The 27,862-nt window shown below is 51.4% G+C and overlaps 2 protein-coding genes across 3 annotated transcripts in view; both read left to right on the forward strand.

Annotated features, from left to right (window-relative positions):
* TEKT5 (tektin 5) overlaps positions 1-14,887 on the forward strand; it is a 59,054-nt gene extending 44,167 nt beyond the window's left edge. The window contains exons 8-11 of one of the 2 annotated variants that reach the window (XR_015728042.1): positions 9,418-9,572; positions 11,837-12,522; positions 13,824-13,898; positions 14,755-14,887. Coding sequence is in view for 1 of the 2 variants with exons in the window: in XM_087870483.1 (XP_087726609.1) it covers positions 9,418-9,572; positions 11,837-12,053 (372 nt within the window). In the remaining variant the exon portion in view is untranslated. Of the gene's footprint in view, positions 1-9,417; positions 9,573-11,836; positions 13,101-13,823; positions 13,899-14,754 lie in introns of those variants that run through there. The other variant, XM_087870483.1, reaches the window with a different exon arrangement.
* Positions 14,888-14,966: 79 nt separating this feature from the next.
* EMP2 (epithelial membrane protein 2) overlaps positions 14,967-27,862 on the forward strand; it is a 73,803-nt gene continuing 60,907 nt past the window's right edge. Inside the window, exon 1 of the mRNA XM_087870503.1 lies at positions 14,967-15,060. The gene's annotated coding sequence lies outside the window, so the exon portion shown is untranslated. The remainder of the gene's footprint in view (positions 15,061-27,862) is intronic.

A 27,862-nucleotide genomic window follows, 5' to 3' on the forward strand; every position in this document is an offset into this window, starting at 1 on the left:
CCCTGCTCACACGCAGTGTGTTCTCTCTCCCTCCTTCTCTCTCTGTCTCTCAAATACATATATCTTAAAAAAATAAGAACAGGTAACATTTAGATGGATGACCCTTCAATGGGACACTTTTGCACCCCAAGGGGACATCTGACAATGGGGATGTTTTTGTTATTATGACTTGGCAGGGGAGGTGGCGGTGCTGACATTTAGCGGGTGACACAGGACGCTGCTAGCATCCCACAGTGCACAGGGCCACCCCTGCCACAGACAGTAACCCAGCCCCTGATGTCAGGAGTGCCAAGGTTGAGAAGCCCTGGTCTCCTGGCATTAAGGCTTGGCAAAAAAAAAAGGAAAAGAAGGAAAAGGTAGTAAATAGGTAGACGGATGGATACATGGATGGACAGATGAACAGACGGAAAGTGCTCTGGTTGAGAAACCCAGATCTAGAGCGTGCTTGCTGCGTGCCAGCCATAGTGCTAAACATGGGGTGCCTACATCAATCCTCATGGTCACCCTACTGTTATTTCCATTATATCTCCATTATATGGTTGGGGGTACTGAGGCTCAGAGAGGTGCAGTGATTTGCTAAGGCCACATGCTCAGCACTTTGGTGTTGGCATTCGAATGCAGGCTGGTGGCTTTCACCTCTCTCTTCTAGGAGGTTCCTCCTGATTTGAGGGGCTGGGCAGGCTGAGGTCTGCGAAACATTGCCTTTCCCCACTTGGTACGCTCCCATCTGTTACCAGTGCTCCCCATTTTGCCTTTCGAATACCCCTATGACCTTGTTCGTCCCATGTCTCTCCATCCCGCCTTGGTGTGGGTCCTCTTGCCTCTCCATTGCTCATTGCCCTCCTGCTTCCCACCTTTGTTTCCTCTGTCTGCCCTCCAAATGGCAGCCAGAGAAATCTGCCTCAAACTACAGATCCGAGCCTGTCCTCCCACCTTAAATTTTAATGTGCATGTGATTACCTCAGGGTTTCGTTAAACCACAGATTCCCTTGGTAGGTCTGGGGCAGGACCTGAGACGCTGCATTTCTAATATGCTCTCAGCGTCCAGTAATGCCGGTCCACGGACTGCATTTTGAGTAGGAAGGCAGCAGAGAAATTCTCTGAATTCAGGAAATCTCAGAGGACCAGCAGCCTTGCATGACATGGGCTGCTTAGGGTAATCAGGACTTGACTGTGTTGGGCTACAGCAGGGGTCTCCAACTTCCGGCCCCAGGGCCAACCCTGCCCCCACTCGGCCTGTTTTTGTACATAAAGTTTTATTGAAACCCAGGATCCCTCCCCCACCTCTGTGCATTACATGTTATCTGCGGCTACTTTTGTGCTACCAGTGCCCGAGTAGTTGTGACAGCGACCAGATGGCTCAGAAAGCCTGAAATATCTACCACATAGACCTTTACAGAGAAATCTGTCCACTGTCTGGAACATCTTCAAGATGCTCCGGAAGGCCATGTACCAGGACTCCCTGACATCTGGAGGGGGTTGACTTGAAGACTTAAACACAAAAACACGTACACCAGAGCCATCCCTGCGGCTAGCAGGTCTCAGGCTGGGTCCCAGGGAAGTGGCTCCAGGTGCACGGAGAGACTGATGAGGGTTTGGGGTGTAGAGCACATCGCCTGATCTGGGAGACCGAGAGGACCCTAGCCAGCAAGGGAGAATGGGCCGTGGTCCCCATGTGCTGGGTAAGGAAATTGCCTGTGCGGCCCATGGCTCTGAGTGGGGGTGTGGGTTACACAGCTGGTTTGTGTTAGGGTTTGGATGGGAACCTGGTCTCCTGACTTCCTGCCAGGGCTCCTACCTCCAAGACACCCCGCGTGGAGGCCCCTGTGGCTGGGCATCTGTCTGGGGGCAGGGGTCGGTTAACAAAAAGAAGTTTGGTTGGGGGCTGCTGGGAGGATGTGGGCTGCCGTCTGCCGGAGGCTGGCTCCCTCTCTGAGCCACATTCCAGAGGCTGGGAAAGAGGACATTCCTCCCCTCCTGCACAGGCTGCCTTGACCCCTAATATCCAAATAAGTGGGTTAATGGAGGTTAAGTCTGAGCCCTGGCCTGGAGGTCTGAGGGAATTTACGATGCCTGCGAAGACAGATCCTGTCAAATGAATCTCAGTGTCCTGTTGTCTTACAGTAAAAAAAAAAAAAAAAAAGACCAGTGATCCCAAAGGAAAAATCTAACAACCTGAACATTGCGGGATGGGGGTTGGGGATAGAGTGGGGATGCAGGACAGCCCCGTGGTGTGTGCCAGGCACTGGCCTAAGCACTTTACACACGTTATGTACTGTAATGCTCACAACAACCTTGTGGGTACATTATTGTTACGTTATTTGCACATGAGAACCAGTGGCCCACCCAGTGTCTGGCTCATGAAAAGGGGCTACTCAGTGAAGGGGCTCAGTGGATGTTGAGGACTTGATTGCATGAGGCACAGAGAGGTTGAGTGGCCTGTTCAAGGTCACACAGTGAAGAAGAGCAGGAGCTGGCATTTGTACCTAGATCTGTGTGACTGCGGAGGTGCTCAGTGGCCTGAAGTGACCTGACACTCCCCACCCCCCATGCACTGCATGTGGAAGCTCAGGAATCCCCCACAGCCCCGGTCTCACAGCCTTGACTGGCAGGCAGCCTGCAGCAGCAGCTTGCAGAGCCCAGAGCTGGGGCCTGGGGAGCGGAGTGTGGTGTGGTGAGCCCTCCACTGCCACCACCTCCTTCTCTACTGAGTTCCAGCTTCCAGCTTCTGGGCCAAGGCTGCTGGGGCTCCTCCCATGGGGTGACCCCCTGGGCCAATCCTGCAGCGACCCGCCCAGCCTCGGGTGAGCTGGGCTGTGCCCTGCCCATCCCCGGGAGCCTCTTCCCCCTACTTGGGCTTTGTGGGAGTAAGAAGGTTAACACCCCTAGGGCCTGCAGGAAAGAGGGTGTTTCTGGGGCTCAGGGGCCAAGGAGAGAGGAGGAGAGAAGAAGCAAGAGAGAGAGAGATCACTCTACCTGGCCTAGGAAAGATGGGGAGGGGGCACGATGACTTTCGTGTGGCTCTTTCCAGGGTGTATTTGTAGGAGAAACGCACACACATGTGTGCACATGCTTGCTCTGGGAAGAGCAGGATGTGGCATGTGTGCTCTTCACGTGGCTCTGAAGACGTGCATATGTGTCTCCCAGTTCTGCGTGCCAGGCCGTGGGGGGTCTCCTTCCAGGCCTGCCCCCAGTCACCAAGTCTCCCCTCTGTGCAGTTTTCCCATTTCACTGAAAAGGCTCAGAGAGCCTAGGACACTTGCTGAGGCCAACCAGCTTGCACTAGGATTTAGATACACTCAGGTAGTCCAGTGCCAACCTCTGTCCTCTTTTTAACCAAACACCCCGTGGTGTGTATTAGTCCATCGTGGGGACAAGTGTTCTTTGGGCACTGATGAAAGTCCCCCCGCCAAAGTGCCTGGCACCCAGTAAGCACTATTTCAGGTGTTGGACATTCGTTATTATTATTATTACTCTGTTCCAGGCGTTGACTGGTACAAGCACTGGGGATTCAGGAGTGAGCAAAACAAAAGTCCTTCCTCACTTGGAGCCTACTTTCTGGTTAGGAGAGATGAGCAACGTTAATGAGTAAAACACATAGTATGTCAGCTGGTACAAGGACTATCGAGAAAATAAAGCAGGGGTTTGGGCATTTGGGTGTGCTGGCCACTTCGGGGCTTGCAGTTTTAAAGGAAATAGTCCGAGAAGGCCTTCTGGGCATTCTAGCCACAGCCTGAAGGAGGTAAGAGAATGAGCCATGTGGATGTCTGGGGAAGGAGCATCCAGGCAGAGGGGACAGTGCAAAGGCCCTGCGGTGGGAGTGTGTGGGTTTGATGAGGATGTAGGGGATACACTATCTCTGGGAGTAGGCGGGTGGGTGACTGCAGAGGGAAGTGGAGGTGTTTGGGACACTCATTCTGTGTGCGCGTGCCTGTGCGCGTGCACGTGCATGATGAACTTAATCCCTTTACCTTACTCCGGCCTTCCTGCCAAGACAGCCAGCCTTGATGTACAACACCAAACCACCGAATGGGTCATTAACCCATTTCCTTCCCTTGGAGACTTTCAGTGTTGGCCTGTCTCTGTATCACGTGCACCCGTGGTTCCTGACTGTGACTGCCCTTTTGAATTACTCGGGGGGCTCCTGAAACCTCTGATACCTACACCCAGGAAAACAGAACCTCTGGGGGAGGGGCCCAGGCGTCTGATGATTCTAACACACAGCCAAATTCAGGGCGCCTAGGTGGCTCAGTCAGTTGAGCGTCCAACCCTGGATCTCAGCTCAGGTCTTGATCTCAGGGTCTTGAGTTCAAGCCCTGTGATGGGCTCCATGCTGGGTGTGGAGCCTACAAAAAAAAAAAAAAAATTAACATGCAGCAATTTGAAGAAACAATACACTTTACTATCAGATGGTATTTTATTCTTTAATTGGCTTTCTCCCATTAAAAAAAACTAAAGTTATTTTAAAAGGAAGCTTAAATCTGGTAGGGTTGTGGGAACGTTTTCCTTTTTTGACCTCAGTGAAGAGAGAGGAGTTTATCATACTCCTCACTTCTTGGTACATCCTGTTTGTAAAAAGCTTTTTGCTTATTTCTTGTTTCCTTTCTTTTATCCCCATACTTCACGCTCGCTCTCTTTCTCCCGTAGACGACTTTCCCAGAGATGACCGTTCTAATTGTTGAACGTGGCTCTCTTGGTCGAGAGGTATTCTTACTAAATGTCTGTGGCTGTGGTAGGTGCGGGGATTTTTAATTTTCTCAAAAGGGATTGTGTAATACAGTTCAGTCTGTTTCCTTCTTTTCTCACCCTGCATAGTTTTAAAGACCCAGGCTTGGTCCTACCCATGCCTAATCCTCTGCCGCTAATGGCCCCCCGAAATCCGCTGCAGCGCCCATTTGCTGTCTTTTACTTGTCCTTCTCCCTGGTCAGGGGCACCCATTGCCAGCTCACTGCCCATTACAAGTGACACTGCACTCAACATCCTCGACGTGGATGCTCCTAGCAGTCTTGGGATACAGCAGTTTTACCCAGGAGCGGATGTACTGGGATATGTGGGTCACCCTCTTAGAGTTGGGGCTCTTCTCCCAGGGGACATTATGGAATTTGGGGTCCAGGGACCAGGCTGGCCTGGAGCTTGGTTGGCCAGGCTGGCCCTTAGAGCCTATGCTGGCACCAAGCAAACCCTGAACTTCCTCCTGAGCGCGAAGTTCAAGGCTGCTGTGTCTCCAGCTCTTGCCCCTGGTCAGTCCACTTGGTCTCTGCCTCCCGGTCCTTGGAGATCACATTCCTCAAACTTTTGGAGACTGCGTCATTGCACATGGGACTTCTAGAGCTGCCTAGGCTGGCAGGACTGGGGTGGGGGGCAGGGGCTGCCCCCAAGACAGAATGAGTATATGTGTGTGTGCATGTGGCTTTTTTCTCCCTTCTAACGAAAAGGATCCTGGCTGTGAGTGATAGAGGCTGGGCACGTGGCTATGGGGAAGAGTTTTGGCAGAGTACAATCACCTGGGCAGATTTGCTTTGGGTGTGATTCATCGATCGGTTGTAGAGTGCCCAATTCTGGAAAACCCCTACCTTTCTGGAAAATCCACAGACAGGCCCGCTCAAGAAATGCCAATGGGAGACAGGAGGTGGCGACTCGGAAAAACAAACACCAGTCAGTCCCAGGACACACACCCCCTCCCCCAACACCTCCAGATGCCAGCCCTGAGGACATGGGAGGTGGGGGACGTCACAGGGGCCCCTGGCCCTTGGCATCCTCATTTGGTCTGTGACTGCTCCCCTAGCTCCCCGGCTCCCCTCCAGTTCTCTCACCTGCTGTATCTGCACCTGGGAGACAGTGTGGTACAGGGTTTCCCAAATCCAGTCACCCCCAGGGCCACCTTCCCAATTTTACCATATCCACAAGCCACCTGGGGTAATATTTAGTTTATATTTCGGTGTAACGCCAGTCCCTGAAAAATGCTTAAAAACACATTCATTTAAGATGTATTTATATCCCTTGTGTCAATGGAGAACCAACAGCCCTCGCCTTAACTAGAGAGTAGCTAGAAGGATACATGGAAGGCAGAACAAAACTGTTAAAATGTAGCTACAACCTGTTGCCCGCAGAAGCCTCCGGATTCCTCCAGGGCTGGCCCCCCTTCCTGGAAGCGGTTGGCAGGCTTGAAAAAGAATTGATGTATTTCACTTCTCCTGGAACTGCTGTTCATCTCGGGGTTGTGTCCTGGCCCCTCCGCCGTGCTCACGAGGGGGCTCCCCGAGAACAGAGATGAACTTGTATCCAATGCCCCTCGCGTGGCCCCGGCCCCCCACCAATATCCTGCACACTGAAGACATCCCATAAGGTTTTTTTGTTTTTGTTTTTTTTTTAATCGAGAGAGGGTGGCAGCAACTTGAACTTCTGTGATGCTGAAGAAAGCACTTGGGGTTGTAGGAAGCACTTGTCGGCGCTTACTAAGAAACGTGTATTGTGTATAATAAATGTTTGTTGCACAAAGGAGCAGTGAATGAGTGAACTCTCCGCTAGAATGTAAACTCCACCAGGACAGGATTTTTCCATCTGTTGTGGTCACTGCTGCATCTAATTCCTAGAAGGGCTCTGCACCTAATAGGTGCGCCGTGAACATTTGGGAAAGGCAATGCGGGAATCGACGAAAACTGTAAAATAATGAGCAGGGGGAAGAAGTGATTGACCCCCTAAATGAGTGCCAGCACTATCCCTAGACTCGAGAGACAGGTCTTCGGTCAAGTTGCAGGCTCCCCAGTTGCCAGCCCTGAGCTGGGGACCAGGGGATGAAGAGAGCAGATAGGAGAAAGCAAGAAAGCTAAGCACAGCCTTGGAGCACTGGCCCTGAGCCTCTCAAGGTTCCCTTAGCAGCCACTCTTACTGGTGGGAGAGGAGCGTGCTGGGAGCTGCCTTCACGGCGGGGGCAGGGCTGGCAAGTCCCACCAGCAGCTGAACCCTCAGTGATGTCCTCCTTACCCCATCCTGCCAACAGGCCACAGACGTGTGGATGGTAGAGGGAGGGGCTGGCTTCTGCACAGGACAATGTGATGCCAAGAAGCATTGTTCGTCTCTGAAAGCTTGAGTTTTCTTCTGTACCAGGCTGGGGTGGTGCTTCCTGAAATATGCATATCTGTGGCAGCTCCCCCCCACACACACACAAAAGGGCACGTTTCTAAGGAAAATCCCCACAACTTCTAAGAGAGATATCCCCCCCCGCTCCCCCTCCCAACGGAGTGTTTACATGGAAGCTCGTGTGCTGAGCACAGAACATTCTTATGGGGTAATGTTTAACCAACATGTGGTCGGCGGCGTCACTCTGGTCCTGGGTGGCTCAATGAGGACCAGGTGAGGGAGCCAGCCTTCCTCCTCATGGGCTTTGAAGGAGGCCGAGCAGCCCCCCTGCCCCTTCCCAGAGCCCTGCTGCCCATCTCAACCCCAGTAGGGAAAGGGCATCATCCTGTTGTTACCTTGAAATAGCATAATGCTCTCTTTCTAGACTTTTTTTTCTAAGCTAATAGGGAAGGCAGGACTTTAATTCTTTGGGGAAAAAGTGGTGTTTTAAGCAATTTCTTGGTGCCCATAGAATATGGGCTCAATCCAGGTAAAATAGTCATCCCAGTACCTGTTATGATTTGTGAATATATTTTCTTGCTCACGAATAGACAAAAAATATGAATGTAATGTCCTGGAAAGTGGGGGCTGGGTCTCATACTTGCAATCCCCACCCCATTCAGAAGCCCTGGCATTTTCGTGTGTAAACAGTTTTCCCTGATACCGAAATCTGAGATGGAACAGTATAAAGTTTCGGACACACTATTCCCAAACCTCAGTGGGGATAAGGACCATGGGGGAGCTAGATAAACATGTAGACCTCCAGATCCCACTGTGATTGATTGTTTGGTTGATTCATTGATTCATTCATTTTATGACTGTTTATTGAATTCCTACCATTGAGTAGAGTTGGTAGATTTAGCAAATAAAAATGCAGGATGCCCAGTTAAACTTGAATTTCAGAGCAACAACCTATCATTTTTTTAGTGTAGGTATGTCTCGTGCAGTAGCCGACACATACGCTTAAAGAGTGCTTTGTTGTCAATCTGAAATTCACATTGAACCGGGTGTCTTGTGTTTTATTTGGCAGCTCTCACTGTTCCTGGCAATGGGGATGTCGCATGGACAAAGCAAGGCCCCCAGCTTCTTGGAGTGGACATGCTAGTGAGGGAGATGGACAAACAGCTCGCAGAAGGAGGGATGTTGGAAGTCGGGGTGGCGGGGTACCATGTCCAGGCTTGTCAGGAAGGGAGCACATGTCACCTCGCCATTGGGTCCTGCCAAGTCTGGAAGGGGTGTTAGCGCAGCCCACCCACAAAGAGGCTTCTGGAAGGAGAGGGGCACCCTGAAAACTAGAACTGCTCACGGTGATGGGGGGGAGGGGAGTGGACGTGTCAGCCACAGTGCGGTGATGTGTGTGGTGTACTCTCAAGTCTGGTGTGCCTATGGTCGGCCAAGTGCAAGATCGGGTTCCTTCTGGTCATGGACAGCACCAGTGTGGCCGACTTCATTCGTCCTCTCGTGCTTTCATTTTTTATTATGGAAAACTTCAAACACATGGAAGACCCCCATGGACCCAACACGAATATCACCATTTTGCCAGTCTTTTCTTGTGATGACCTTTTTCTGATTTTGGCTTTATTTTCTATTGAAGTTTAACACTCTTACAGTAAAGTGTACAGCTTGATGAATTTGGATAAAGGTTTTCTGCCTGTGTTTACACCTAGGGAGGCCTCCATGCCAATCGAGATACAGAACATTCCCAGTCACAGGCTCTCTCCTGTCCCTTCCTGGCATCTGTACTTTCATCAGTTGTAGGGCATTATATTGGGGGAAATATTTCTATACATAAGTAAAAAATTTTGAGTCTCTCTCTCTCTCCCCTCTTCTCCCATTCCTTCCCCCTTCGTCCCTTCTTCCTTTCCTCCCTTCCTCCCTTCCTAGTTTATTTACTGACCTAGTTACTAGAAAGGTAAATTCTGGATTACTAAGAGATCTAGAACAACCTAGATTAATTCAGATTAAAGTAGATTCAGAGATGAGCTTTTTGGATTGTTTTGGATGATTTTGTTCATCTTAAAGGCCTTTCTCCCCTTCCCTCCGTACCTCTCACTGAACACTAATTGGCCGACTCTAGAGGCTGCTGGAGATTGGAAACACAAGCAGCCTTGGCACTTGCCCCTCACCCATGTTCATAGGGTCCTGGGTGACCTGAGGTGCTCAAGCTGCTTTCCCAGGGTTGTCTTAGGAAGAGAGCAGCCCCTGTGCCATGGGCTGTTAAGGTTGAGGAAGGAGTCATTTAAGCACCCAGCCCAGAGGCGCCTGCTTCCATGACACACCCCGCATGTTCTCCACAGACACTGCAGGAGATCTTCCAGGCAGAGAATACCATCATGCTTCTGGAAAGGTCCATCATGGCCAAGGAGTGCCCACTGAAGGTGGCACAGACAAGGCTGGAGTGCCGGACCCGGCGCCCCAATGTGGAGCTGTGCAGGGACATCCCACAGTTCAAGTGAGTGGGGGAGGCCAGGATGGAGAGGGGTGCGTCTGCAGAGCTCCCAGGAAACCTGGGTCTGAAAAATGGACCCCTCTCCCACCACCACCAATCAGGACATGTAGCCCCACAACTCGACATGACACAGCGGGGGTCTGGAGTTCTGGGGTCCCCTCAATAGCTTCCCCCACCTTGTGCTCTGGGAGCCCTCCAGCTTTCCCCTGAAAGCTAAGGAGAGGGAGCCTCCCAGGCCAGAGACATGGCCTGTGGCCTAGGGTTTCTTCTGCACCCCGCTGCCAGCCCAGAAGAGAGGCTCCAGCTCCCACCTCCCTTGGTCTCCATCTCCCTCTTGTAAAGTTCTCTGTGAATGCTGGAAGAGTTTAATCCCGCCCATCCCGCTTTGTGAAGGGGTGGCTGCTCCTGTTGACACAGGGCCCCCTCGCTGGGAGGGGGTGAAAAGCTCATAAAGCCCCAGAGCAGGGGTTTGTGAGCATGGGGTCGGGGTTTGGAATGGGATGAGTGCCAGGCAAAGGAGGAAGAGGCCATCAGACATGGGAATTTGTGTGACCAGGGGAGGCCCCTTGGTTGTGTGGGCCCACCATACTGGGGGCCCTGTATCAGCTCCCTGTTGCCACACAGCAAATGCCCCACGACTCAGTGGCTTGTCCTCATCCTGAGCTAGATGTGTGGAGATGTGAAGAGAGCTGGAGAAGTAAAGAGAGGGAGGAAGAGTATTCTGAGAGAAAATGCTGGATGGCTCCAGGTGACACTGAGTGATGTTTGCACAGCCTCGTTACTGCCAGATAATCACTCAGGAAATGGCAAAGCTGGGTGTGTGTGTTGGCAGGGAGCGGGCAGGGAAAGTGACCCCAGGCTTTGAATTGAAGGCCTGGCTACCTGCTGCTGGCCTGGAAGCTCTTCATCCCTGGAAGTGGGTGCAGGGTCCAGGGCCCCACCCCAGCTGGTCTGGAAGGGGTCCAGGTCCCTGCTGAGGGCTTGGGGGAAGCTCTCCCATTCCTCCTGCACCCGTCCCTGCTTCTTAGATGCTCAGGTTGGGTTCCAACACCGTCTGGGTCTGAGGGCTCTCTGATAACCCACCCTGGGGGACTTACACGGAACAGGGCTTTCGGGGACCAGGTTTGTCCTGGAGAACCTACTACTGTAGGACAAGCTCCCCACCTCCTTGTCCACCAGCTGTGCTGTTGAAGTGGGGGAATGGGGAGCAGGGATGGGACACGTTGGGCTCAGGAGTCCCAGGCGGAGTGCATGCGTGTGTGCACACAGACGTGTGTGCACACAGACGTGTGTGCACACATGTGTCTATGTGTATCTGCATGTCTGTATGTATCTGCGTGTGTGCTTTTGTGTGTGCATGAGTGCATTGGGAACTGAGCAGATAACAGGACTCAAGCCGGCTGCCTCTCTAGCAGTTGACCTGTCCCATCTATGCATTACCTTCCTCACCCCCCATCCTTTCTTTACCACCGCTGGGCCTTCTTTCCTGTTTCTTCTATAGGTAACCCCTGCCCCTCTGACCCTCTCTCTTGGGTCAGCTCCCATGCACGCCCATTCCTGAGAATGAACACCCATTTAAATTTACATTTAAATTAATTAACAGAAACAAATGTGACGACTCAGCTCCTTGTGTCCATGAATCACATTTCAAGTGGGTGGTCAGAGGCTACCATATTGGACAGCACGGAACATTTCTGTGGCTGCAGAAAGTTCTGCTGGACAGCTCCGGGCTACAGCCCCAAGGAGCAAAGAGGTTCCAGGCTGCTCTGTGACCTCTCTCTAGCACAGGCCTGCCACAGGCAAGCCCACCCTGATATCGAACTCAAGCCCTTCCAGTAGTGTGTTCCCTGGGCCTGAACCAGAGGTGGGATCCACACCATAGCCCCGCCATGGAGCTGCCATCCATCACAGCTCACATGGCATGTTCATTCCCTAGGCCTGCTGTAACAAGAATTTGTTTGAGTATCTGTTTGCAGTTCTCACGGGTATATACCCGGGAGCGGAATTGCTGGGTCATATGGTAGGTCTACATTTAACTTACCGAAGAACCGCCAGATTGTTTCCCTGAACATCCTGTTTCTTCCTTTGTGCCCATCACCCTCAGCCGCTCCCCGTCTGCCTGTTCTTCCTCTGTCCTCCCTGCTCCCTGAGCCTCGTCTGTCCTGCTCCCAGCAATCTCCAGTGCCTGGCCCAGCTCCTGGCACCTAGTAGGTACGTCAGTGCTGATCGCTCGGTGAACTGTGCCTTCTCCTCTGCTCTGGCCACAGGCTCGTGAACGAGGTGTTCACCATCGACGACACCTTGCAGACCCTCAAGCTGAGACTGCGGGAGACACAGGACACGCTGCAGCTGCTGGTAATGACCAAGTGCCGGCTGGAGCACGAGCTGGCCATCAAGGCCAACACACTCTGCATCGACAAGGAGAAGTGCATGAGCATGCGCAAGACCTTCCCCAGCACGCCGCGCCTGGTGGGCTACACCTGAGCCGCTGCTGCCAGCCCCTGGCGTCCTGCTCCGCGCCTGTTCTGTGTGCAGCATAAACGTTGGAAAGGCAGAAAAACAAAATAAAGTGTCACTTTCTCCTTTTCCTCCTATCACAGAAAAAAAACCCAAATTATATAAATATATATATTCAGAGCCAAAATAAACGTGCCCAAACCAAAGATCCTGGAGCTCATTCCTGCTGCAGAACTGGCCTCATGGCAGATCTGGGAGGAGACAGACTGATTTCTCGGGGATGGAGCATTGTGAGGTTCTCGGCATCCCTAGGAATAGAAGGGGGCACATTTTTTTGTTTTGTTTTGAAAACTGTTTGTACATTTAGGAGCACAGTGTAGACCACGGGATCCAAAGATTGGACGGCGGAGCTGAGAGTCCAGAGCCCAGCTGTCGCCTAGGAGCTGTGTGGCCTTGGACAGGCTCCCGACCTGAGTACCCTCATCTATAAAATGAGGTCAGTCCCAGGCGGAGGCAGCTGTCTGCTGTGTGGGGCAGGGGCAAAAAGCTAGGATTTGGAGCCAGAAGTCCTGGGTTTGAATCCCAGCTTTTTGAAATTGTTATGGGAGGAAAAGAGGACATTAGTTCTGTGGGTGGGGCAGGACGAGGCAGGTGAGGGTCAAGGAAAAGCTCTAGGAAGACGTGACATTGCTTGAGAACGTTAAACATGGAACTCTTGCACGACCCAGCAGTTGTATTCCTAGGTATATAACCAGGAGCACTGGAAACAGATACTCAGAAACAAAAACAGAAACAAAAACATAACACTGGTACATGGACATTCATAGCAGCACTAAGTACAATAGCTCAAAAGTGAAAACAACCCAAATGTCCATCAATGAATGGAAAAACAAGATGCAGCCTGTCCGTGCGATGGAATTTTATTCTGCATAAAAGAAACAAACACTTGCTTCAACACAGATGAGCCTGGAAGACATCACACTAAGTGAAAGAAACCAGACACAAAAGGCCACATATCGTGCGGTTCCATTTATATGCAATGTCCAGAATGGGCAAATCCCTAAAACAGCAGCTTACTGGGTGCCAGGGAGAGGGAGGGGGTGGGGGAGGATGCCCAGCTAAATGCCACAGAATTGCTCCCTTTACATGGTTAATTTTATGTCATGTGAAATTCACCTCAATTAAACAAGATAAAGACAAGTCCTATTGGATCTGAGTCCTGAACGATGACGAGGGCAGGAAGAAGAGGGTGGGCTTTCTGGGGAGAGGAAGAGCCTGAATAAAGGCAGGGAGCTAGGCTCCCAGATGCAGAAACCCTGGGAGAGGTGTGCGAATCATCTTGAAATAGTTTCAACTTTTTGTCCTGAGGTCGGTGTTTCTCAGAGTTCATTATTCACATCGGTACTTCCCAGAGTTTACTATGCATACACGGGGTGCCCTCAGACTGTGTTAAAAATGCAGATTCTGAGTCAGGAAGGCTGAGGCTGAGCCCGAGGTTCTAAAGCTCTGACAAGCCCCCAAATACTGCTGATAGTCCGGGGACCACACTGGGAGCAGTAGTAACACCTCCACTATCTGCCATAATCAAGCATCACCTTTACTGTTATTCACTCCATCTTTTAGGTTGTTGCACTTAAAAATTTTTTTAGATTTATTTTAAAGGCAAATTTGTAGCATGAATGCAGACAGGAACCTGTGCCCGGGTTGAACAAAGCAAAATATTGTTAATGATGTCTGGTTAGGAAGTATTGTCTGCCCAACGTGATGCTGGCTGAAGGCTTCTCTCCTTTTGTTCAGAAGGGAGATCAGCAAGTCCTAAAGAGGTGTTAAAGACTGCCTACCATCCAGCGTCCAGTGGAGACTGCCCTTGAGGTAAGCTTGCTTGAAAGAGGACAGAGGGTCAGTTTTTCTACAAATGAGTTTCATTCCTGTTTCAGGCCTTGAAGGCATGAATCTAGGCATGTCTGCAGGCGGGGGGAGCCCATAGGATCTTTAATGTGGGGATGTGAAATGACCAGATTGGTGTTTTAGAAATAATTTCTCCATGCAGAGGAGTCAGGAGGAGAGAGAAGTTGGAGGGAGGGAGAAGGGGGTTTGGGAACCCATCTGTTAGAATTTAAGGCAGAAGGACAGACAGCTGCAGGAGGCACATTTGTGGGGCTGAAGCCACAGTCCTTAGACTGTGGCTTGTAGGAGGCAAGTGGAGGTCAGGATGGGACAGAGAGATGCCCTGCCTGGTGTGAGGGGGCGGTAGACAGAGGCAGGGACAAGTCACAACTATCCTTTTGTGCCGGGAGTGGGAATCATCACCCAAGGGATGTCCTGGTGTAAATATCTGAAAGGCAAGTGGAAACGTGGTGTTGGAGGTTAGCTCAAAAGGGAGGCTAGCCGAGGCTGGGCTTGGGGGCTGGGGAGATACCCAAAGCCTTGGGAAGAGATGAGCTGGTGCAGGGAGATCCTGAGAGTGAGAGGGGCGCTGCTGGTGTGGGCATAGGACAAAGGGGCCCAGAGAGCACAGACAGGGGCCAGCAGAGTCCAGGCGATCGCAGACAGAGGGGCAAGCGTGGGGATGTTCCGAAGAATAAAGAAAACCCTTTAGAAGCAGGTGTGCTAAGTATCCCGCTGGCCGGGACACCCACGTGCATACAGTTTTGGAACGCAAATTGGCAACACGCGTCAAGAGCCTTAAAAGGTCCACACCCTTCTACTTAGGAATGTCTTTCTCAAGACTCTCTTTAGGAAACTATCCCGAACGCAGACCCAGCTGGACGCGTTAGAATTTATGTATCGTAAGAGACCTCTGAACGCCGTGTCCAGCCGCAGAGAGAGCAGCTAAGCAAAGTACCGCACAGCCGAGTCATGGGATAGTGAGTAGCTACGAGAGCTGTGCCAAATGCTTGAATGCTGAGGGAATGTGCTTGTGAGGCTGAAAGCCCAGAGGACAAAAATGTGATGTGAACCGATCCTGAATTGCGTCAAAAGTGCACAGGAGGAAAGATTGTATTGAAATATGCTGGTGTGCTCAGAGCCGATGGTAAGCAAGCGCGGGTTACTTGTTTATAGGACGAATTATCTGCAGTGAACATGTGTTCCTTTATGAACCGGGAGGAAGTGCTTTTATAAATAGACTTTATTTTGCAGTAGTTTGGGATTTATAGAAAAGTTGCAGGGAGGACACAGGCGGTTCCCGTGTACCCCTCGCCTGCCTTGCCCTGATGTCCGCATCTTACCTTGTGGTGAGTTTGTCGAAACTAAGAAATGCACATCAGTGCGTTAATGATAACAAACTCGCGAGTCTGTTTCCGTGGGTCGGCCTCCTTCTGTCCTCAGATCCGACCCAGAGTAGCACATTGCATTTAGTCATTAATTCCCCTGGGACAGTTTTTCAGGTGGTCCCTGACGTCGTGACCTTGACGGTTTTGAAGAGTACCTGTATTTGTAGGGGTTTGAAGGTGTTCATCACATGTCTCTGAATTAGGGTTTGTCTGATGTTTTTCTCATGATTCATCTGGGATTACGGGTTTGGGAGGAAGACCACTGAGGGGAAGTCCCCTTCCCATCCCCTCATATCAGGGCGTTTGTGACATTCTCGTGGTGGATGATGACCTTGGTGATGATGAACGATCTCTTGGGGAAGGTGGTGTCTGCCAAACTTTCTCCACCTTATGTTCCTGCTTTTCCCTTTCCATACTCTAGGAGTAAGTCATTAAACGCAGCCCACGCTCAAGGGCAGGGGGATTAAGGTCCCCATCTTGGAGGGAGAGTATTTATATATATTATTCGTAATTCTTCTCTAAGTATGTTCCTTTACCCTTATTTATTCTATCATTTATTTGTATTCATGCACTCCTGGATGTTTATTTTAGGCTTTGAGTTATAATGTAATACTGTGTTATTTACTGTGTCCCTCCAATCGTTCGGGCTTTGGCCATTGGGAACTCTTTCAGGTTGGTTCCTGTGACCCTTTGACACATCCCCCACTCTTCCGTCTTTTGAGGACTTCCTTACTTTCCAATCCTACAAGATGCTCCAGGTTCCTCTGGATTTTTTCCCCCCGTGCTCCATCACTAGAATCAGCCATTTCTCCAAGGAGCTCTGGTTTGGTTTTTGTCTGTTTGTTTCTTTGTTTCATTTGTTAGGTTTTTGGTGTTGTTTGTGTGTGAGTGTTTTTTTGAGAATAATATTTAGAAACCAGGGTCTGGCGATGTGCGTCAACTATACTCAAAGAGAAAAACTGGGGGGCTCCTGGGTGGCTCAGTCTGTTAAGCATCTGCCTTCAGCTCAGGTTGTGATCCCAGGGTCCTGGGATCGAGCCTCGAGTCAAGCTCACTGCTCAGTGAAGAGCCTGCCTCTCCCTTTGCCTCTCCTCTCTCTCTCTCATGAATAAATAAGTAAAATCTTAAAAAAAAAAAATTTTTTTTTAAAAGAAACCGAGATCTGAGTCCTGGGTTTGCTCACTGTTAAGAATGTTTTCTTTTAATTTAAATATTTTATTTATTTATTTGGCAGAGAGACAGCCAGCGAGAGAGGGAACACAAGCAGGGGGAGTGGGAGAGGAAGAAGCAGGCTCCCAGCAGAGGAGCCTGACGTGGGGCTCGATCCCAGAACACCGGGATCACGCCCTGAGCCGAAGGCAGACGCTTAACGACTGCACCACCCAGGTGCCCCAAGAATTTTTTTTAAACCTTTCATTGTGATAAAATCTGCATAACCTAAAATTGACCTTCGCAGCAACCGTTTTAAATGTGCAGTTCGGGGGTATTGGGTACATTGGTAATGCTGTGCAAACTTTACCATCATCTCTCTCTATAACTCTTTCCATCTTATAAAACTGAAACTCTATACCCATTTCACACTAACTCCCCACACCTCCCAGCCCCTGAGTGCCACCCTTCTCTTTTCTGCCTTTATGATTTTGACTATTCTACGTCATACACATGAAATCGTACGGTATTTGTCTTTTTCGACAGCTTGTTTTCTCTTCGCATCATGTCCTTCAGGGTCATCCATGTGGCAGCATCTGTCAGAATTTCCTTCCTGTTTAAGGCAGAATGGTATTCCACTGCATGGGTCTACTATACTACGTTTTGCTTCTGCGTTCCTCTGTCAACGAATACTTGGGTTGCTTGCATGTTTTAGCAGCTGGGATGATGCCGCAATGAACATGGGCGAACACCTAGTTCTTTGAGAGCCTGCTTTCAGTTCTTTGGGATATATACCCAGAAGAGGAATTGCTGGGTCCTATGGTAATTCTCTTTTTAATCTTTGGAGCAACCACCATGCTCTTCCCCCCAAGAATTCCCATTTCCCCACATCTCGGTTACCATTTATTCTCTTCTGGGCTTTTGACAGTACCATCCTCATGGGTGTAAAGAGGTATCTCACTGTAGTTTTAATCTGTGTTTCCCTAATGATGAGTGATGTTGGGTGTGCTCATTGGTAAGAAAACTTTTAGTAGGAGAAAAAGAAGGACTACCAGGCTTGGTGCCCAGGAAACTTTGGGTGAACTGTCAGAAGTGATGGGCGGGGGGGCAGGAGGTGAAGTGGAGGGAATGGGGATACCCTGAGATTTTGGTCACCTGCGTACCCTCAGTCCCTGCACACAGTGGGTGTCCCATAAATACTTTATTGAGTGACATATAAATGGCCAAACAAGCATATATGAATGCATATATATCCATCTTGGACCGGTGGGTTGTTTCTGAGTTTAAGGAGAAAAAGAGGAGGGTAGTTGCATGTGGATGTGGGGAAGGTAAGCCTACCAATCCATATGCTGTTTACAACCCAAGAGGCCAGTGATGTGGGATCCCAGAGTGGCTCTCAGAAGCTGGCACACTGACCAGCCATACAGGGTGTCTCCCCATTGCAGCCCAGGCAGGAAATCCCAGAGACGAGTGCTGGCTCCCTGCCAGGCCTGAGAACAAATTGAGAGAACTTGGAGGATCTCCCAGTTGACTCGCTTTCCCTGTCCTCTCAGAAGGGATACTGCCCAGCTGGCTCCAGAGGATGCACCACTCCCTAAACGGGGTGTGTGTGTGTGTGCGTGTGTGTGCGTGTGTGTGTAAGCATGTGCTCACACTTCTAGCCTTCTCCTGCCTCCACGACCTAATCCAGCATTTTAGCATTTTTCAGAAGACCAGGTATGTGCTGGAAATCCAGCAGACTTTGGAGATAAAGTGAGAAACCACAAGAAAGGACATGGGATTGAAGATGTAGGAACTGACAAGGCTAATGGGCCTGGACCTAAGTCTCAGTTTGTAGGAAGCCTTCAAAAATGTGTTGAATTCGTTACCAACATTGAAATAACAAATTCTGCATTACAATGTTTTTTTTTTTTTGCCTCTCTCAAAGATGGGCTTATCTGACTACCTCCCACCCACATTCCCCACGATAGCTGATACACTGAGCTCCCAGTGTTGATTTTGCCACAGTCCCCACTCCTCCCTATTGCCACACACAGTCCTGCTTCACCCCTGTATCTTGCCTGCTGACCACTTAGGCAGCTGATTTTATCCCTCTACCTTGTTGAGGCTCCCTGAAAAACCCTTTGATCCAGCCTACAAAACTGAGGCTCAGGGGCTAGAGAAAGACAGGGGACCTCAAGCATGGGCCACACAACTACAGGGGAAGCTGATTTGGGGTAGGGACCAAAGTGCCTGACTCCTGTCCTGTTGACTTCCTGTGACACCATGCTTCTCCCCTGTGTTCATTGTTTATCAGTTATTATTGTACCAGACACCAAAAGCGACTCTCCTTGCACTCCACTTCCCACTCCATTAAAAGGAGGAGCATGGGGTCTAAGAAGTAAAGCCTAGAGCTGTAGGAGACCAGGATACTTATGAATCTGAACGCCGTTGTGTGTATTCTCTTTCCCAGTCCTGCTTCAGTAATTCTGCAAACCGAGTCCAGGAAAAGTATAGTAAAGCCTCGATAGTAATGCCCTAGGAATGCAAAAGTCCTGGGGATCTTTCCTTTTCTGGTTGACAAAGGTGATCCCAGAGGCCCCTTTTCGGTTTGAAGCTTCGAGATCACAGGATATTTCTTGTGTGAATGGATGGAGCTGGTGAGGGCCTCAGGAAGGATACTCTCAAGCCCTCCTTTTTGAGAAGAAGAAAGCCCCATCCAGAGAGGCACAGTGACTTGCATACAGTCACACAGCAAGTTAGAGGTGGAGCCAGTCCTCTGCGTTCTCTTCGGATCTCCCAGGCCTGCTGCCGGAAACCCTGCTGAGGGGTCGCAGTCCACTCTCTTGCCCCATTAGGAGAGCTGACGGGTCACACTGGCTCTGTCTGTGCTGAGGGTGACCTTGAAGGCTACAGGAGTTGCACCGTCTGGTCTGGGAATGAAGGTGGTTGTGACTTAGGATGCGTGCACGGGCCAGCTGCCCTTGGAAGCTGCCTTACCTGATATGAAGTCATCTCTGTTCATTCGTTCGTTCGTTCATTCATTCATTCATTCATTCATACCTCCATATGACACATTCCCTGAGTGCCTGGCACATGCCAGCACCTACCCCAGACCCCGCAGCCCCAGCAGTGACTACACCAGGCCCAGTCCTGCCTTCATGGGACCCTGTGCCACAGTTGCCCATCAGTGTCCTAGGGGGAAACAATAGTGTTTTGCTGAGGAGTCAAGTGTGATTTTAGAAAATGGGCTTTGAGTATATTCTCCTCTCTTAAAAAAGTGAATTTGCAGGGCCTTCTTTTACTCCTGTTCCCTGAAGCTGAGCTCTGCCACCTCCATGGTGGGGGCACGGGGACCATCCTCCCTTGGCTCCCCCTGCCTGGGCAGCCTCTCCAACTCTTGCTTCACCCCAGGCCCCTCCCCTGGTCTGTTCACCCACCCCACGCCTTGTCCTTCCACCCTTGAATTCCCCCAGAGGCTTCCCAGGTGCAGTCTTCCCCAGCCTCAGTGAAGGCTGTGACCAGTTGCAGACTACCTGTATTTAAGGAGGACAACATGATCAGTTTTGGGTTTTTTAAAGATTTTATGTATTTAAGAGAGGGAGAGAGAGTGAGCAGGGGAAGGGCAGAGGGAGAGGGAGAAGCAGACTCCCTGCTGAGCACAGAGCCAGATGGCGGTGGGCAGGGGCTCCATCCCAGGACCCTGAGACCAAGACCAGAGCCACCCAGGTGCGCTAACGTGATCAGTTTTAACATATGTATTCACCAAAGAAACCGTAGCCACAGCCAAGATAGCGAATGAACCCATCACCCTGACAAGTTTCCTGTGCCCCCCACCCTGGTCTTACCCCTCCCTCAACCGGCTGATTATTGATTTGTTTCTATCACTAGAGATTAGCTAGGATTTTATGCAAATGGAGCCGTACATTGTATACTCCTTTTTTTTTTTTTCCTCTCGCTTTTTTGCACTCCGCATAATTGTTTTGAGATTCGTCCTTGTTTCATGTATCAGTAGCTGGTTCCTCTTTACTGTTGAGTAATCCGCTGTCCCTCTCCTTGTGGTTTTAGTAAAACCCAGGGCTCCATAAGCCAGCAACACCTGCCCCGCTCACTAAGCACAGGAGATCCCATCCTCCCCCTTCCTCCACGGCTCCTTAAGCCCATGTGAGCATCAAGACATGGGCAGAAAAATGCATAATGCATCTCAAGCAGCGTTTAAATGACTATTTAAGTGTCGGTGGGTGCTGCTGTGTTCAACCGATATGGTATTGAATTGATACGGGCCTTCTGTTGTTACAGATTTTTCTTGACAAATCCTGAAAACAGGGACTTTCTGTCATGGGTGGAAGGAGGCCTCTTAATCGTTGCTTAAAAGGGGGGTGTATAATGTCATGGGTAAAAGCCAGACTTTCAAGTTAGATCTGTATTCTTTTTTTTTTTTTCTTAAGATTTTATTTATTTATTTGACAGAGAGAGAGACAGCCAGTGAGAGAGGGAACACAAGCAGGGGGAGTGGGAGAGGAAGAAGCAGGCTCATAGCGGAGGAGCCCGATGTGGGACTCGATCCCATAATGCCGGGATCACGCCCTGAGCCGAAGGCAGACGCTTAACCGTTGTGCCACCGAGGCGCCCCTAGATCTGGATTCTGACGTGGACTCCACTCTCTCCTAGCTGTGCTGCTCTTGGGAGAGCCGCTTCACCATGCTGTTTTCTGCCTCTGTTTTCTCATCCATAAAATGGGCCCAATAAGATTCTTCCATTGTTGTTGCCCAAACACCCTTTTGCAGGTGACCATAAAGACCAAGTATAACCCGCACAGGAAGGGTATTCAGTAGTAGTTTTTCATAAGCAGCTCACACTTATGGAGTACTGCTCTGTGCCAGACAGTTTTTCGAAGTGCTGTCTCACGTAATCATCGCTCAGCCCTGGAACACGGGTTCTATTTGCACGTCCTTTTATCGACGGGGAAATAGAGGCGCAGAGAGGTTGAGAAATTTGCCCACAGTCACACAGAGAGTAAATGGCTGAGACAGGACTTAAGCCCTGCTGTGGGACTTCAGGGTGTGAACCGCTGACCACAGCCTCCCAAATGAAGGAAAGCTATGCCAAGGGGGCTTGAGAGTCAGGAGGGGTCTGGCAAGGCCACTGGCAAAGGCCAGCCCCCGAGAACAGAATGTCCCCCCAGCCTTACTCGCCCAGCAGCTGCCCTGGGGAAGAGCATTTCTCCTAATAGTCATAATACTTGGAGATCACCTTCTGAGTGCCAATGAGGTGCCAGGTGCTTTACCCTGTGTCCCAAGTAATCCCACATGTATGCTCTAGAGTAGCTGCAGTTTTGGTCCCCATTTTACAGAAGGGGAAACTGAGGCACAGAGCAGCTAGGTTGCTTGCCCACAGGGACACAGGATGAGTTGGCACTGGCCCCCAGGTGGCTCCCCACTGGTGCTCCCCACCCCTACACACACACACACACACACACACACACACACACACACACACCAGCCAGCATCAGGCAGCGAGTCGCTGGGAGGGAGGCGGCTGCATTGTTGGCCTTGCCCAGAAATGTCAATGCGTCACCATCATACAAAGTCCTGGCTGTTTGCTCCTGTCATTCCCGGGGCACTCTTGACAAGTGTCCCCTCACCAAGGCTGAGGGCGGAGGGGCAGGAATGGGAGGCAGGTTCAAAACATGCAATTAAAATTCCTAAGGAGCTATGTGAAGTCCTTCTATTCCTCCCCTAAAAACACACAGAACATTCTTGATCTCTATATCAGGCTAGGGGCTGGACTTGAAGCCTCTTGCTGCACCTTCTAGGGTCCCATGTGACTGCAGACAGGCAGGAAGGAATTCGGTGTCCCAGAGACAGCTGGTCCTTCCCTCCTCCCCACCCAACTATGCTGCTTGGGATTCCTGGCGCTCTTCTGGGGGCAGGCATGGGTGTGGGCACCCATGGGGAGCAGAGCCCAGGATAGCCTGAGTGGAGGGCACCCAGGGGGCTGCCAGCCCATCTCTCCACCCCCCGCTACCACCACATGCCTGGTGGGGAGGGAAAGTGTGCCCCGGCTGGGCTTTGGCGGTCTCAGAAGTTGAGGGAGACCCATCAGCCCAGGATATGAGTCAGAGAACTGGCTTCCCAAGGGACGTGTGGCCTCTTGTCCTGATAAGGGGTCATCCTGATGGGGAATTGAGAAGCAGGCAGGGAAGCCTTGAGCGGGGCACGACTGCAAGCAGGTGCTCTCTCTTAGGTTCTCCTCGCTCTTCCTGCCCTGGGGAGCAGGGGATGGGGGTGACTGCTCCAAGGATACAGGCCTCCTTTGGAGCTGATGAAAAGGTTTTGGAACTAGCAGAGATGGTGGGAGCACAACGTAGCGAATGTACTAAATGCCACTGAATTGTGCACTTTGGGGGATTTTAGGTTTTGTGAATATCACCTCAGCTTTAAAAAAGTGAGAGAAGGAGAATCAGTTATGGCCACTCCTTCCCTCCAACCTCATTTTCCCAAGTAAACGTCTGTGTGGACTCTGGAACATTTCCACTAGATACAAGAAAACATGTTGATGGAAAACTTGGACAGTATCTTAACATTTTATGTAATAAATCAATGCACACACATAAATGGAAGGAGGCTCTGGGGCTCAGGGACCTTCCAGAAAAGGGTCCGCATGCTCAGGAACCAAGGACCTCCTGACACTTTGCTCCTGACTTGCCTCACCTGGTCCCCTCCCTGTCCCCAGTCACCTGCCCAGGTGCTCTGGGCTTCTGTCTTCTGTCACTCCTCTTCCCCTTTCCCTACAGGCGAGAGGGAGTCTTTCGCCTTCTCTGTGAGTCAGCATGAGGGTTAAAAGCGCTCACTGCAAGGGGGTCTGAAGCCCCTTTGCCTGGGTTTAAATCTGAGCTCTCCAGCTCACTCTCTGGGTGACTGTGGGCAGCTCACAATCTGGGTGACTCTGCAGTAGCCTGAGACTTGATTTCCTCATCTGTAAAATGGGGCCACTGTTGTCATTGTCGTTGTTTCTACTCACAGGGGCTCAGCCAGGATTATTTGAAATAAGGTCTGTGAATTGCAGGCCTCGAGACTGGCATACAGCAGGGAGTGGCTCGCTGGTCCTACTTGCCCAATATCAGTTAGGGACCCCCTGCCACCACTTTGAGAGCTCTGGGGGGGTGGATGGTGGGATGGGACGTTCACTTCAGAGGCCTTACTAGCAAAGGACTGGCTGATTTAGCAAATGGTGGAGTAAGTTTGATGAGGGGGCCCTCATTCCTGCCCCTGGGACGGGAGGAGGGGGAGAGGGTTTGAGGCCTCTAGGAAGGGGTTGGAGGGCGTGCTCACCCTCGGAATGGAAGGATGCGGAAAGCTGGTGTATCCCCACCCTGCCTCCCTGTCCTGGTTTCTCATAAATCCCAGCCCACTTGGCTTTACCCAGAAATGGCTCCCAGAATGGGGGTCGTTCCTCCCTTCTCTCCCCCTCTAACTGGTCCGGGAGTCTTACATACGCTAAACAGAGAAGTAAAGATGCTGGTGAGTTGGTGGAGGCCCCCCACACCTTATGGGGGTGGAGGTGGGGAGATCACAGATTAAGAATTAAGACAAAATCTTGGCCCCGCCCCCTCATGGCTGTATGTAAATAAGGCCCAGTCTGTGGCCCCGCCCCATGAGCCGTGCCACGCCCCCCAGTCCCTGAATGGACAGGTGGTGCTCTGTGCTAACCACCCTTGGCAGCGCACTCCCCTTGGGCGCTGTCCACCTTCCCCAACTGCCTCCTCCTACCCACCAGCTTTTGCAGGACAGGAGGGGCTGCAGACCCCCCAGCTCCTGGCTGCCAGCCACACCACAGGGCATGAGGGTGTAGGAGAAGGGGCTCAGTCAGGTAGGTACACAGATGAGGGGGAGCATGCCCCGGCGGGGCTGAGTGTCTGCTCTTATGCGTTCCTTCCCCTTGCATTCTGTTAGCATCCTGGCAGGTGACCCCAGGGGGCAGAGGAGGTGGGTGGAATGGGGGGCTGGTCCTGGCACTAGCTTCTAAGGGGCAAGGGAGCCAGGGGTAGATCTTGGCAGTGGGACTGGAAAACAGTTCCTCCCTCCAGAACTCCCCCCTGCCCCATGAGCTGGGCTCTGAAGGTGGCAGCAAAAACCAAGTCCAAAGATTCCTGTCTGCCAAGGCTGGCCTCCGGGCTACCTGGGCTCCCCCTCCTTCCTCTGCAGGGCCCCACAGGAGGAGGGAATTAGGAGGGAAGCCTGATTTTGCCAGTATGGCTGTAGGGCTCTGCGTGCATATCAGCTGAAAGAAAAATCCTTCAAACACCAAGCATGTTGGCTCCTCTTGCACAAAACCTTTCCAGAGCTTTCCAGTGCTCCTGGGGTATCTCTCCCACCCCAGCTTTCGCTCTGCTCCACCTCTCCAGCTCCTCCTTCCTCCTGCGCTCTAACCACACTGGCCTCTTCTTTCCCTGCAGGGCCTTTGCACATGCTGTCCCCTCTTTCACCCAGTTACCAGTCTTGTACTTCAGCACCCACCTCTTCAGCCTTACCTGCTCTGCGCTGGGTGCTCTCAGTTTCCTTCCCTTCCCAGTGCTTAGCTTTGCTTAGAATTCTCATTCCTTGGGGGAACAATAATGAGACTCATAGGAAGTACTTTTAAAAATGCAGGTGCCTGGGCCCTTCCCCAGCCCCGGCATCAGAACCTGCCATTTCTTGGTGCCCCTCAGGGGATTCTGTCCAACACTGTGGGTGGTCGCTGTCTGCACCCCTGCTCAGCTCCAAGTGCCAGGAGGCGGGCACCATCTTTTTCTTTATTCTTGCAAGCCTACCTCCAGCACAGCGTCTGGCAGGTGATGGGCCTCCAGAAATACTTGTTAATGAGTGGCTGGCTGCAGAATGAATGGAATTAGTTCCAGTGATGAACTTTAATTCAATTCCAAGTGTACTTGTTACCCTGCCTACACACAAGATGAGCTCACCAGGAGAATCCCAAATGGATTGATGCCCCCCACCACCCAGGAATTTGAGCTGAGAGAGAGTGAACCGGACACGAATAAACCCAAGCTGAGGTCTGAGATAGAGGCAGGTTTTCAAGGAGGAGCCTGCCTGTGCTGGGAGCCCCCAGTAGAGGCCAGAGGCGTCCTGGAGGCCATCCCGAGTTTGCTAAATCCACCCCCTTCCCTGGGAAGGCATCGTCCCCCCAACACCCACCCCAAGGCAGGTGGAGGCAGAGGAACTGTTGACATTGTGGGGAAGTGAGGAAACAGGCCAGAGTAGCAACAATTATAACAGTAACAATCATTAAGGTACACATTTTTGGCACCCCCATAACGCTAGGCCCTGTTCTGAGATTATACAAGTTCGCTCTTGCAACCCAGTAGCTGCTTGGACAGAAACAGTACCTTCATTTCCTGCCCTGCACTCGCTTCCTCTCCCTTCCGTCACCCTCACCTGTGCTGCGTGTTAAGCTCTGAATCGGGGCAGCTCTCTCTCAATGTGTGTCCTTGATGTCAGACCGCTCCCTCTGCCCACCGGTCTCCCCGCAAGAGCTCATGCGTCACATAGAGCTCTCGATTTGGGGTTCTGGAAACATAACCGCTGCCCTGGAATGGGGGACCCCTCCGTCTGCTGCACAAATGCAGGGGGAAGGGGGAGGGAGGGGTGCAGCAGAGGGAGCTAGCCCCACCCCAGCTCTCCTCTGTCCTGGCTCCCACCCTGCAGCAGCACCCACGATGCAGCTGCTTGCATTTCAGGATTTTGAACTTGGCAGGATGCCTGCGAGGTTCATTTCTGAGGGGGCAGAGAATGGAAAGAGGCGGAGGAGCAGAGGCTTTCCCAGTGCCCTGCCCAGGCTGGGATGGATGGTATCTTCCAGATCAAAACCCAGCTGCTGGCACCCAGGCCTTCAGGGAGTACCTCCCCCCTGGTGCAGCAGGGGAGGGATGGATATGCAAAACAGGGGTGGGGGGGCAGGCTTTGGGGGTGGGTTGCCCTGCAGTCCCTGAGCCTGGAGGGGTTACTATCAGACCTCACCCCCCCCCCCACCCGGACTGAAGGGACGTGTTTCTGAGCCGGGTGGGCCGTGCTGACACTAAAGGCTTGTTTGCCTCCTGCCCACACTTGCTGAGAATTGCCTTAGGCTGGGCACCCGGGGCTGCTGCTTACGCCAGTGCCTGGGCTAGTAGGCACCCTGCTGCCAGGTCTGCATCCCCCTGCAGCTCTGAGAGTGCCCCAAAGGGCAAGGACCCCTGGGTGGTGACCTTTGGGACAGGGTAGGGATGGACCAGAGCGAGCCGAACCCCTGGACTTTGCCAGACCTGGTAAACAGGGCCCCCAGAGGTAAAAACCTCAGCCCCAACCCCCTGGAGTGGGGACTGTGCATGGCCAGGTGGGTGAACCGATGGTGGGGAGTCTGTGGACCAGCCCACCCCTGAGCAAGGCTGCCAGAAACAGTCTTAGCCCCGTCCTTCCCCTTACCAAACCTGTCCCCCAGTTCTGGGGGGTCCAGAAAGGAGGCCTCCTTGGAAAATTCTGGGTCAGTCCAGGATTTGAAAAGAAAGCAGACAGCAAAGCATTGCTTTTGGAAGGGGTGCTGGGGTTTCATCTGGGCTGGGGTTGCATGGGTCTGGAGGGGTGAGGTGTGTTCACAGCCAGGAGGTCACCGCATTCCTGATCTGATGGGGGGGGAGCACACTGTGCCAGCAGAGGGGGAAGGGCAGGGTGGTTGGCATCCCAGATTCTGACTTTGCCCTTTTGGTTTGTGCAACCTCACTAGGCCTGAATTTCACAAGGGCCCTGTGTTCCATTTAATGGTCTGTCCGTGCACCTTCTCGAAATTCTTAATTTTGAACGAGGGGCCCCGCATTTTCATTTTGCACTGGGTCCTGAAAATTATGTGGCTTATCCTGGTCTTAAAACTGAAGGAAACAGTGGTGGCTCTAGAGTTTCTGTTTAGGGGATGCTTTTCAGTGAAAGGCTGGTTGGAAGTGAGAGCTGGACTAGTGCTGAAGCTGTACTTGGATAATAATAATGATGGTGCTGAAGACATTACAGTCTTACAGTGCTTATTCTGTGCCAGACATCATCCTAAATGCTTGATATGAATTAACTCATTTCATCCTCACAATACACCTCTCTATGATGAGAATCACTCCTATCCCCATTTCACAGCAGAGAAAACTGAGTCTTGGAGAGGTTGAGGAAGTGGCTGGGTCAGTCCTGGGCAACTTGGCTCCACAGCTCCTTGCCTCCCACTCCCATTCATTGGTGTTTAAAGGGGGTTTCTTGTGGACAATATATGATTGGGTCTTGTTTTTTATCCTACTCTGATGATCTCTGTTTCCTCACTGGTGTATTTAGACCATTCACACTTAGTATAATGGTACAGTTGGATTAATCTCTACCATGTCTGCAACAGTACTCAGAGTACTTGTTCTTCCTTTTAAAAGAA

Source organism: Ursus americanus, chromosome 2 (assembly GCF_024610735.1).
Source record: "Ursus americanus isolate L20-20 chromosome 2, mUrsAme1.1.p, whole genome shotgun sequence".
In the NCBI taxonomy this organism is placed as follows: domain Eukaryota; kingdom Metazoa; phylum Chordata; class Mammalia; order Carnivora; family Ursidae; genus Ursus; species Ursus americanus.